Source organism: Hibiscus syriacus, unplaced genomic scaffold (assembly GCF_006381635.1).
Source record: "Hibiscus syriacus cultivar Baekdansim isolate YM2019G1 unplaced genomic scaffold, ASM638163v2 tig00111644_pilon, whole genome shotgun sequence".
NCBI classification, from domain to species: Eukaryota; Viridiplantae; Streptophyta; class Magnoliopsida; order Malvales; family Malvaceae; genus Hibiscus; species Hibiscus syriacus.
The window spans coordinates 174,288-186,831 of NW_024063144.1; the positions used below are offsets into that span (position 1 = coordinate 174,288).

Sequence of the window (12,544 nt, forward strand, 5' to 3'; positions counted from 1 at the left end):
GTTTTTATAAAAATGACATTTTTATTTTTGTTTTCTAACCTAGAAGTACGTTTTTATCTCATTTTAGAAGTATAGGACTAAATTATACTCTGCAAAAAAATCACAGGACCTATACGGTACTTTCATCCCTTGTCTATCCTTCTTTATTAATTGGCTAAAATGAAGAAATTGGTACCGTGAAGGAAGACTTGTTATGGCATCATCACTATCAATTTTGGCTACTTTGAGCATCATCCGCACCACATTCAACGACCTCATTCCGAAGGAAATAAGAAATTACTTGTTGAGATTCATCCGCCGTTTCTCATCGGAATTCACCTTGGTTATCGAAGAAACACACGATGGATCAAGCAACCACCTCTTCAAGGCGGCCATGGAATACCTCGGCAGCCATCTGCTGTCCGCTTCATCTGCCGAGGGTTCCCCGAAACGGCTCACCGTCGGCAAGAGTGAGAACGCAAGGAAGATCAGTTTCGGCCTTGACAAGCATTCGGAGATCGTCGACATCTTCCATGGTATTCCCATGAAGTGGAGATACAACGCTGATGTTAACACAACAAATAACCAACCCAGATCTGAATCAAGGTGGTATGAGATTAGTTTTCAGAAAAACCATGCTGAGATGGTGAAGGGCAAGTACATACCTCATGTCATCGACATGGCCAAAAACTCAAAGACCAGAACCGGATGGTGAAGTTTCACACTATCAGACGTGAAAGGTGGTGTTCCGATACTATCAAACTGGACCATCCTATGACGTTTGATACATTAGCCTTGGATGGTGACCTAAGAAACACTATCATCGAGGATCTTGATAGCTTTATCAATGGCAAGGAGTACTACAAGAAAATTGGAAAAGTGTGGAAACGTGGTTACTTGCTGTATGGTCCACCAGGAACAGGAAAATCAAGCTTGATTGCAGCCATGGCAAACCATCTCAACTTTGATATTTACAACATGAACTTATCTGCAATCTACTCAGACTCCTCTCTCGAGTATTTGTTGCTCCATGTGTCGAATCGTTCGATTCTTGTGATCGAAGATATCGATTGTACAGTCAAATTGCAGAACAGAGAAGCAGGGGATCAAACAGCGAGTCATCCGCACGGACAAGTAATTCCTGAACATACGAACTTGATTCTTCAATTTTCCCTTGGTACTATCCTATGAAGGCTCTTAAATTCCTGTTGTTTTCAGGCGACGCTTTCCGGACTACTGAATGCCATTGACGGCCTATTGTCGTGCTGCGGAGACGCGAGGATAATTGTGTTCACCACCAACTATAAGGACAAGATCGATCCGGCCCTGTTACGAGCTGGTCGCATGGACAAGCACATATGCCTGACCTATTGCACGGTGTCTACGTTCAAGCAACTCGCGGCCAACTATCTCGGCATTTCGAACCATGATCTGTTCTCTCGAGTCGAAAAGATTATCAAAGAGATCAGTGTTTCCCCTGCTGAAGTTGCCGGTGAACTAATGAAGTCCAAGGATCCCATAAATTGTCTGGAGGGCCTAATTCAGTTTCTGGAGAGCAAGGTAATTTTTTAACCAATTCATGCTGATGTTATTAAGCAAGTCATCTTGATGGTGCCAAAAAAGGAAGAAAGTAAAGCATTGAACCATAGTTTCATTACATCATAGTTTAAATACGTTATAATGTCAAAATTAGCCCACAATATTTATTAAAATGATTATTTTGATCTTTACTCCTTTTTTTTTGGAGTATTTTGACCTCTAATGTTTCATTTTAGGGCAAAATGGCACTTAACTTTTGATATTTTAAAGTAAAAAGACTAATATTTTGGAGTGTTAATCATTTGCTAACTAACGATTTCCATCAAAGTAGGAACCTTTTTACCCTAAAATGAAACTTGGGACTCAAAATGCTCAACAAAAATAGAACAAGAACCAAAATGATCCTTTTAATAAATGTTAGGGGCTAATTTTGGTATTATACCTTTAAATATATAAAGAAATTAGGCATAATGACTACAAATGTCTCTAACATTAGATTAAATAGTTATTTTATCATCTATTCTTTTTTTAAAGCATTTTGACTTTCAACATTTTCTTTCGAGGCAAAAAGGTCATCATTGGATGAAAACTATTAGTTAGCAAATAATCAACACTCCATGGGTTTTTTTTTTCTCCTTAAAATCAAATGTTGGGGTCAAAATATTATAGCAAAACAGAACAAATACTAAAGTGATTGTTTAGTCAAACATTAAGAGCATTTTTGTCTCAAAACGAAACGTTGTGATGAAAATGCTCTAAAAAGAATAAGAACAAAAATTATTATTTAATCAAACATTATATGTATTTTTTTAACATTATACCAAGAAATTATAAGAAGTTTTGTATCCAACACTAATGAAATACTGATAATGTAGTTTGCATCTAACAAATCATCTAGAGATGGATAGAGGGGGATGACTAGAAGATTGTAGCTTAGAAAAATTTTAAATTATCATATATTTTATATATTTTATTTATATTTTCTATTGATAATTTATTTTCACCTCTTAACATCTTATAAGTTCGTCCTTTTAAATTATTATAGATTCATCTTCTAACATAAAATTCTACGTATATCCCAAATTAATCATCAATTGTTTTAACCTCCATCCATCAGGCATCGGATTCAGAGGCAAATTCAGAACAGCCAAAGCCAGAAGAGGAAGGTGGCAACAATAAAAAGCAGGAGAAAGTTTCCAAAAGCAAAGGTTCCACCGAAACTGACATGAAAAACAGTGACCCCCCAAACCATAATGCCATTACATTTGTGGTTGTGGGTTGTAATTCAACGTCAGTGGGAGAATACACAATAAAGGAAGAGCTAGCACCAATTCTTAAAGCACTTTTTATGAAGCACGGTAACATTGTTTCCAACTGCTCATTGAAGTCAATGCAATGCCGTTCATCTCTCCTGGAGATTGCCTGTGGGATTATTCACAAACTACAATCAACTACATTGGACGACTTAACAGAACCCCAGCTACAGTCCATGCTTGCAAGTGTTTCAGATTTGGAATCATTGAATTTGCAAGTTGGTTGGCTACATAAGAGATTGGATGAAATTATTGAGGCGCTGCAACTAGTGAAGCCTTCTTCCACCCTAAAGGAAGATGACAGGAAAAATCTTTCTCAAACCATCTCATGCAATGAGCCTGAATTGAGCTGTTTCTATCAGAGGTCTTTGGTGGATGGGCTGCTTTGATCCCCTATTGACAAAAAGGATTGATCATGTTTCCCTACAATAAATCAACTGTAAGAAAATGGGGTTCATAATCTGTATATGTTGACCGTTATTTCTAATTTTCTATACTATACTACTATTGTTACCATTGTATTTGGAAGCTAATATGTACGTCTCCTTGGTTCTTGGTTGCCATTCAACCATTTAGTTCATGGTTATAGCTATTTACAACCATGGATGAATCAAAAGGATTGACGGAGTTGTTCTCCTAAAAATTTTAAATTCTCATATAATCTAAATATTTTTTATATTTTATACCAATAATCTATTTTTTATTTAAAATTTTATAAATTTTTCTCGTGATATAAAACAATAGTACTTATGAAATAATTAATAGGTATAATTTTTACAGTTAAGCAAAGGAAAATGAGAGAAATGAACTTGGTTACAAACTTATAATACACAAGTTTCCCCTCATTTACAGATTTTCAATTGCAATGTTTGATAGCAATGGTAGCGTGACATTTATTATTGTAAGCCATTCGAGTTTGGTTATCAAATTAAATCAAATTTAATTATTGTTAAGTCGGTCTGAAATAATTTAAATTATCAAGTAAATTAAATTCAAATATCTTAATAGTTAATTCAAACAGTTCTAAAATCAAATCGAATTTTTATTCATAGCATTTTTAATATTTATTACACATTACTCTTAATATATATAAACCTAAATTTCAAATCCTAATTTTGTTATTTATATATGAAGTTTTGTTATTCAAACCCGAAATCATATTGTTTGAATTTGATAGTTCAGTTTTATTTTAAATTAACTTTGGGCTTCTATAGTAATAGTAGGTTAAATCCAAACCAGGATTTGAGCAGTGAAAATTGAATTGAGTTTCTGTTAGCTCAGTTACAAATACATGATTTTATATTAGATGATGAATTTATAAAATTTTTAGAGACTAAAATAGATAATTAAGAAAAAGATTAAAAAAATATAAAATATATGAGAATTTGAAATTTTCAGTGCCGACTTCCCTATATATCTTTTCTCTTCATCCTTAGTTACACAACCGTATCTTATCTATCTCCCAACAAGAATTTAAATAGCAGTCTGTTACCGCAATAGTGTCCATTATATAGCGGTAGCGATAGCGTCCCAAAACTATTATTTACATGATTGTGATACCCACAATCACCACAATAACATTCACTATGTCTACAATCACGATAAACATAACGCAAACGAAAACGCGATCATGATTGCATCCACCATTTAAATTCATGCTCCCAACTTCCTTGAAGCTAGCGTGTAGCATCATCAAAATGGTTCTTATCTTATTATCCAAACTGATGAGTTGAAGTAGAAAGTAAGTTCTCCCCGTTCTTACTTTTGAAGCAAACGACAAGTCGCCACCCCGCCTTGTCCTCCAACTTTCACCTGCAATGTTTGTCCGATTCTCTTGGAAAGTATCATCTTTCGGCTACATCCTCACTCTCCATTTCGAATCTAACTTCAAGGATCCAATGGCGTATCCGAATCAGCCGCTTTCCATGCATAGAAATCATCAGGCATCTCTCCATGTAGTATAAATAAAAAAATAACCCGAGCATAGACGAACTTTGTCTTCATTCAACAGTAATCTTGTCATCACCCTGAAAGCTCCATTTTGTTTCCTTTTTGGAGCTTTGGATCGAGTTAGTAACGTAGCATTACTATCTTTGTTGCAAATATTCATTTCCATGTTTTGTTGCAAGATTAATACAGCTTTGCTTAAGCAGACGAAGGGAAATCTGAGGCTTAATGGAAGGGAAGTAGGCCGAAGCTCTGAAATCCAGATGCTCAAACATTTCGAATGGCGTATCCGAATCAGCCGCTTTCCATGCATAGAAATCATCAGGCATCTCTCCATGTAGTATAAATAAAAAAAATAACCCGAGCATACACGAACTTTGTCTTCATTCAACCGTAATCTTGTCATCACCCTGAAAGCTCCATTTTGTTTCCTTTTTGGAGATTCGGATCGAGTTAGTAACATGGAATTACTATCTTTGTTGCAAATATTCATTTCCATGTTTTGTTGTAAGATTAATACAGCTTTGCCTAAGCAGACGAAGGGAAATCTGAGGCTTAATGGAAGGGAAGGAGGCCGAAGCTCTGAAATCCAGATGCTCAAACATTTGGTGTTTACTTGCTTTAGTACTTGGGGTTCTTGTAGTAACAGCAGCTGCACTTACTGTTTTAAAGCACTTTTTCAAGAATCATCGAACTTCAAGTCACCCCCTCGACAAGAAATATGCTGATGCTCTTGAAGTAACTCTTCAATTCTTTGACGTACAAAAATGTAATCCAAGTTATACAAATTTGTTTTTTGTTTTTCTACCTTCTTATAGGGATTTAAGATATATTTGGCTTTTGCAGCTGGCAAGTTGGTGGATAATAGGATCCCTTGGAGAGGGGACTCGGGTCTGGAAGATGGGAGTGAAGGGAATTTGGATTTATCAAAAGGAATGTATGATGCTGGGGATGCAATGAAATTTGGGTTCCCAATGGCATTCACTGCCACAGTGCTTTCATGGGCGATTCTTGAGTATGGTGATCAAATGTATGCTGTGAAGCAACTGGGATATGCTCAGAATTCGCTGAGGTGGATCGCAGATTACCTTATCAATGCACACCCTTCTGAAAACGTTCTTTATATCCAGGTAACTTGTGATTCTTGTAAATGGATTCATTGCGAAAGGGATCGAGGAATTATGTTCTGTATATTTTTGTGGTTGAAGGTGGGAGATCCGAAACTAGACCACAAGTGTTGGGAAAGGCCTGAAACCATGTCAGAGAGGAGGCCTGTAACACAGGTTAACGCATCGTTCCCCGGAACAGAAGTTGCGGCGGAAACAGCAGCTGCGCTGGCATCAGCATCCCTGGTTTTCAAAAACAACGATCCTGCTTATTCAAGTTCACTCCTTATGCATGCTCAGCAGCTCTTCACCTTTGCTGATACTTACAGAGGCTCTTACAGCGTCAGTATTCCTCAGGTGCAGCAATTTTACAACTCCACAGGGTATGGAGATGAACTGCTGTGGGCTGCTTCGTGGCTCTATCATGCTACACGAGACGACTGGTACTTGCAATATGTAACCGAGCTAAACGGTCAAAGTTTTGCTGATCCGAGTACAACTTGGTTCAGCTGGGATGACAAGCTTGCTGGAGTTCAGGTCCTGCTGTCTAGGATCATCTTCTTTGGTTCAAAAGACATGCCGACAATCGAGAATCTCCATCTCCAAATGTATAGGAAAGCAGCAGAGGCTGTCATGTGTAGTCTTCTACCAGATTCACCAACAGCCACATCAAATAGAACAGATGGTAACTTTCCTATATAATTTTGATGATTCTCCTGTTAATTTTGATTGTTCTTGGCTTAAACCATAAGCAAGAACCACCTGGTTACCGGGTTCGGGTAGGTTTGCAGCCCGTGTCTTATAGTTTGAAATATTCTTCCGTTGAAGGTGGCTTGATATGGATCACAGAATGGAATCCGCTGCAGCATGCTGTGGCATCTGCATTCCTAGCCATACTTTACAGCGATTACATGCTCACTTCGCAAACCGAAACACTGTATTGCAGCGGAAATTCATACAAGTCTGATGATCTTCGCAACTTCGCTATCTCGCAGGTAAATCTTAACTGGTGGCAAAGGAAGCATTCCTTCCCTACTTTGGATTTAAACAATGTATCTGTACATTTTGTTTTTCAGGCAGATTATGTGTTGGGCACAAATCCCATGAAGATAAGCTATCTTGTTGGTTACGGTACTAGGTACCCCCTGTACGTGCATCATAGGGGAGCTTCAATTCCGGTGAATGCGAATACCGGCTGCCATGACGGATTCAAGTGGCTTTATTCGGACAATCCAAATCCGAATATAGCTGTTGGAGCAGTTGTTGGCGGACCTTCCTTGAACGATTCATTTTCTGATACTCGAAACAATGTGAAACAAGGTGAAGCAAGCACATATAACAGTGCCCTGCTCGTTGGCCTTCTTTCAGGCCTTCTCAGAAAGTCATCCTCTTATACGTAGAAAACAACTCTCAATCAATTCTCAGTACATCTGAATAGTTTTTTAGCTTGTAAATTCTTTATTAGATCCATTAGAAAACAGAGGGTTCAAATATATGAAAATATGTATAGTCTTTTATATTTTACTCAAACTAAGAAATTAATCTTTATACTTAAATATGAGAAATCTTAGCTTTTTATTTTAGAATTAAATATTTACTTAACCAAAGGACCAGACAAGGTGACCCCCTGTCGCCTTACCTCTTTGTTTTGTGTATAGAACGACTCGCTTAAACAATTAAGCGCTCGGTTGATGACAAGCTCTGGAAGCCTATTCGTATCTCAAGAGGTGGACCTGTTCTCTCACATTTATTCTTTGCCGACGACCTTTTTCTTTTTGCTGAGACATAATTCAGAGTCATTCGAGATTTCTGTGAGGCCTCGGGTCATAATGTTGATGAGGCTTTACGAAACGATATTAGCCATGGATTCCAGTTTACCTCAGTAGATGATTTGGGGAAGTATCTCGGAGTGCCGTTATTGCATCGTCGTGTTACTTATGCAACGTATCAATACCTTGTACAGAAGGTTCGAGATCGTCTGACAGGTTGGAAAGCCAAACATCTTTCCATGGCAGGGCATGTCACTCTTGCCAAATCAGTTTTGGTTGTCCTTCCAAGTCCCATCTTATGCGATTCAAACATGTTTATCAAAAGGTATTTGTAATGATATTAAGCGACTTATCCGCAATTTCATTTTAGGAAGTATCGAGGATAAGCGCGCTGTCCACCTAGTTCGATGGGAAATTCTTTGCCAACCTATACGGCAAAGTGGTCTTGGAGTATTCCAAAATGAAGATCTCTTAATGAAGGTGGGTTTCCGTTTGTTTTCAAATCGAGATCAACTTTGGGCTCAAGTGCTTCGAGGAAAATATAAAATGCATGAAGTTATTTCTGAATCGATCGTTAAGAATAATTGCTCTCGACTATGGAGTGGTCTTGTAGATTTAAATGATGGTTAGCGTTGGGCTGATATTATGAATTATCATCCTCAGCCAACTCGGTTGTACTTGGTAGCAAAGAAACCTCCTGTCCATAATGGAGGCTCGGACTCACCTGGATAGAGATGGGATAGCAGACACATATTCTCTACTAAGAGCGCTTACAATGAAGAACCAATATGGACTTGAATGATGATACCTCTATTTGGAAATTAAGTTCAAGATACAACGGGCATCCTAGAGTAAAGAATATGCTTTCGCTTAGTTGGGGTAGTTCTGCGGTGCGGCGCCTAAAAAACGGCTAATATACGGCGTAACCGGTAAAACAAGTAACCGGTTAAAATTTAGACCGGTTATGTTATATTATTTAACCGAAAATATTATAAAGTATAATAACATACTAGGTAGCGCTTATATAATGTAATAGGTAGGCTTATATTTACCTATTTTATAAGTAAACCGGTATATTTATACTGATAGCATTGCAAATTTACCTATTACATTATAATATGTTGAAAGTGTCCATACTTTTTATAAAAAGGATCGATAATTTTTTTAAAGTTATGTAATTTATGTTTCAATTTTTTTTAATAGTGTTTCATGTTTTTCACCTACAATATTAATTTAATAATTTCATTTGCACAAAAAAATTATTTGATTGTTTTGATATTTTATAAAATAATATTTAGAATTTAAATTTAACAATATTAACCAAAGATAATAATAAATATGTAATATATATTTTTATTATTTTTAATTTAATAATAATATATATCCTAACGTAAAAAATAAATCATTAGACGCCTATAATTACTAAATTAATATCTTAAAACTCACTCAAAAGATAACCTTAAATTAATGTTTTCCACAATGAAAAAAGTATGGACACTTTATAAAAAAGATAGATACTTTACAACTACCTATTACATTATATAACGATACCTATTACATTATATAAGCGCTACCTATTACATCATATTTTTACCTATTATATTGAAAGTGTCCATACTTTTTATAAAAAGGATCGACACTTTTTTTTAAAGTTATGTAATTTATGTTTCAATTTTTTTTAATAGTGTTTTATGTTTTCCACCTACAATATTAATTTAATAATTTCATTTACACAAAAAATTATTTGATTATTTGATATTTTATAAAATATTATTTAGAATTTAAATTTAACAATATTAACCAAAGATAATAATAAATATGTAATATATATGTTTATTGTTTTTAATTTAATAATATATATATCGTAATGTAAAAAATAAATCATTAGACGCTTATAATTACTAAATTAATATCTTAAAACTCACTCAAAGATAACCTTAAATTAATGTTTTCCACAGTGAAAAAAGTATGGACACTTTTATAAAAAGGATAGATACTTTACAACTACCTATTACATTATATAAACGATACCTATTACATTATATAAGCGCTACCTATTACATCATATTTTTACCTATTATATTGAAAGTGTCCATACTTTTTATAAAAAGGATCGACACTTTTTTTAAAGTTATGTAATTTATGTTTCAATTTTTTTAATAGTGTTTCATGTTTTCCACCTACAATATTAATTTAATAATTTCATTTACACAAAAAATTATTTGATTGTTTTGATATTTTATAAAATAATATTTAGAATTTAAATTTAACAATATTAACCAAAGATAATAATAAATATGTAATATATATGTTTATTGTTTTTAATTTAATAATAATATATATCGTAACGTAAAAAATAAATCATTAGACGCCTATAATTACTAAATTAATATCTTAAAACTCACTCAAAAGATAACCTTAAATTAATGTTTTCTACAATGAAAAAAGTATGGACACTTTTATAAAAAGGATAGATACTTTACAACTACCTATTACATTATATAAACGATACATATTACATTATATAAGCGCTACCTATTACATCATATTTTTACCTATTATATTGAAAGTGTCCATACTTTTTATAAAAAGGATCGACACTTTTTTTAAAGTTATGTAATTTATGTTTCAATTTTTTTAATAGTGTTTTATGTTTTCCACCTACAATATTAATTTAATAATTTCATTTACACAAAAATTATTTGATTGTTTTGATATTTTATAAAATAATATTTAGAATTTAAATTTAACAATATTAACCAAAGATAATAATAAATATGTAATATATATGTTTATTGTTTTAATTTAATAATAATATATATCGTAACGTAAAAATAAATCATTAGACGCCTATAATTACTAAATTAATATCTTAAAACTCACTCAAAAGATAACCTTAAATTAATGTTTTCCACAATGAAAAAAGTATGGACACTTTTATAAAAAGGATAGATACTTACAACTACCTATTACATATATAAACGATACCTATTACATTATATAAGCGCTACCTATTACATCATATTTTTACCTATTATATTGAAAGTGTCCATACTTTTTATAAAAATGATATATACTTTTTTTAAAGTTATGTAATTTATGTTTCAAATTTTTTAATAGTGTTTCATGTTTTCCACCTACAATATTAATTTAATAATTTCATTTACACAAAAAATTATTTGATTTTTTGATATTTTATAAAATATTATTTAGAATTTAAATTTAACAATATTAACCAAAGATAATAATAAATATATTTTTCACAGTGAAATAAGTATAAACACTTTTATAAAAATGATATATACTTTTTTTAAAGTTATGTAATTTATGTTTCAATTTTTTTTAATAGTGTTTCATGTTTTCCACCTACAATATTAATTTAATAATTTCATTTACACACAAAATTATTTGATTGTTTTGATATTTTATAAAATATTATTTAGAATTTAAATTTAACAATATTAACCAAAGATAATAATAAATATATTTTCACAGTGAAATAAGTATGGACACTTTTATAAAAAGGATAGATACTTTACAATATAACAAGTAAAAATATGACAAAACCAGATTCATTATGATAAAACCGGTAAAATTTACTTGATATGTTAAAAGTATGAACACTTTTATAAAAAGGATAGATACTTACCGATAACCAAAGTTTACCGGTTACCAAATTTTTTAATAGTTTTTCATATTTTCTACCTAAAACATTATTAGTTGTCAACATAATAGGTACCGCTAAACCGAATTTATTAAATACATTTTAATGTATCCGGTACTACCGTATATTAGCCGTGTATTAACCCGCCTTTCCTGAGACAATCCCTAGTTTAGTTGTAGGGGCAACTTTCTTTCAAATGAAGAGCATGTTGGAAGACATTTATCGTCCGATGAGGGGTATTTGATTTGTGGTGTCGCTGTGGAATCATCATGTAACACCCTAAACTTGATTTGGGTTAAAGTGTCATACTGGACTGTCGAGGCAAGCCCTGATTTTAAAACATGTTCATTTCCTTTTCAAACATACTGAATGGTATCGTAATAAATCATAAATAACTTATATAAATCATTTTACAAAACCGGAGCTCTGTGACACATAATTTAAAACAAAATAATACAACTTGAAGTTTAAAACTCAAATACATAGTAAGGTTCTATGAATACACATACCCACTAAAGCTACAATATAGTACTCTCTCGGATATGTTAGAAGTCCTGCTGCGACGGTGCTCCATGAACTACCCAAACTACTAACCTACCAACGAAAAACATCCGAAGACTGAGCTTACAAAGCCTAACAGCATAATCACTAATCTAGAGCAACATAAGAATTCATAAACATAGGCTTGCTGAAGACATGGTATTAAGCAGTAGGTGCATGAATGACCTAGATCAAGTGTTACCTACTTAAGGCTTTACTGCTCTATAATTGAAGTAGGGGTATCACGCTTCCCTTAATCCTCTGCTAAGGGTCTCGACATGAGTACACCTCTAAAAGGTCTCTAACCCTAACAACTGAACATGCTACGCATTATCTAGATGCAACACCGATATTCCTATGCATTATCTGAATGTAAACTTGAAATACTGTGCATTATCTGAATGCAAATCTGACTAATATATGTTCTTATATAGCTCTCTGGAACTAGTTACTGAGGGAACCCCAGTGTCACATAACATCGGCGTAATTCCCATAAACATACTTGGCTTGGTCTCATAGCGTCGGTACAATTCCCGCATGAACTGAAGCATCGACTTGGTCTCACATAGCCTTCAAGCCAAGCTTTAACATATTTGACATACTGAGCTGATGGGACTATACATGCATGACTAGCACAAACGAACATGAGATACGTTTGGTGGTGTGGTCGGATAAATTTACGTGCAT

General features: G+C 33.6%; 1 protein-coding gene and 1 pseudogene across 1 annotated transcript; both read left to right on the forward strand.

Moving 5' to 3' along the window:
* Positions 1–184: 184 nt before the first annotated feature.
* Positions 185–3,359, forward strand: LOC120166775 (annotated as a pseudogene).
* A 1,810-nt stretch (positions 3,360–5,169) lies between these two features.
* Positions 5,170–7,350, forward strand: LOC120166776 (endoglucanase 2-like). The gene is made up of 5 exons (XM_039175979.1): positions 5,170–5,547; positions 5,625–5,908; positions 5,987–6,569; positions 6,713–6,879; positions 6,961–7,350. The coding sequence occupies exons 1-5, from the start codon at positions 5,337–5,339 to the stop codon at positions 7,282–7,284; spliced, it is 1,569 nt and encodes a 522-aa protein (XP_039031910.1). The 5' UTR covers positions 5,170–5,336; the 3' UTR covers positions 7,285–7,350.
* Positions 7,351–12,544: the final 5,194 nt, after the last annotated feature.

Coding starts and splice junctions, on each gene's coding strand:
- LOC120166776 (XM_039175979.1), top strand. CDS start 5,337: ATGGAAGGGAAGGAGGCCGAAGCTCTGAAATCCAGATGCTCAAACATT. Junction 6,570..6,712: donor CACATCAAATAGAACAGATG/GTAACTTTCCTA, acceptor CTTCCGTTGAAG/GTGGCTTGATATGGATCACA. Junction 6,880..6,960: donor GCAACTTCGCTATCTCGCAG/GTAAATCTTAAC, acceptor TTTGTTTTTCAG/GCAGATTATGTGTTGGGCAC.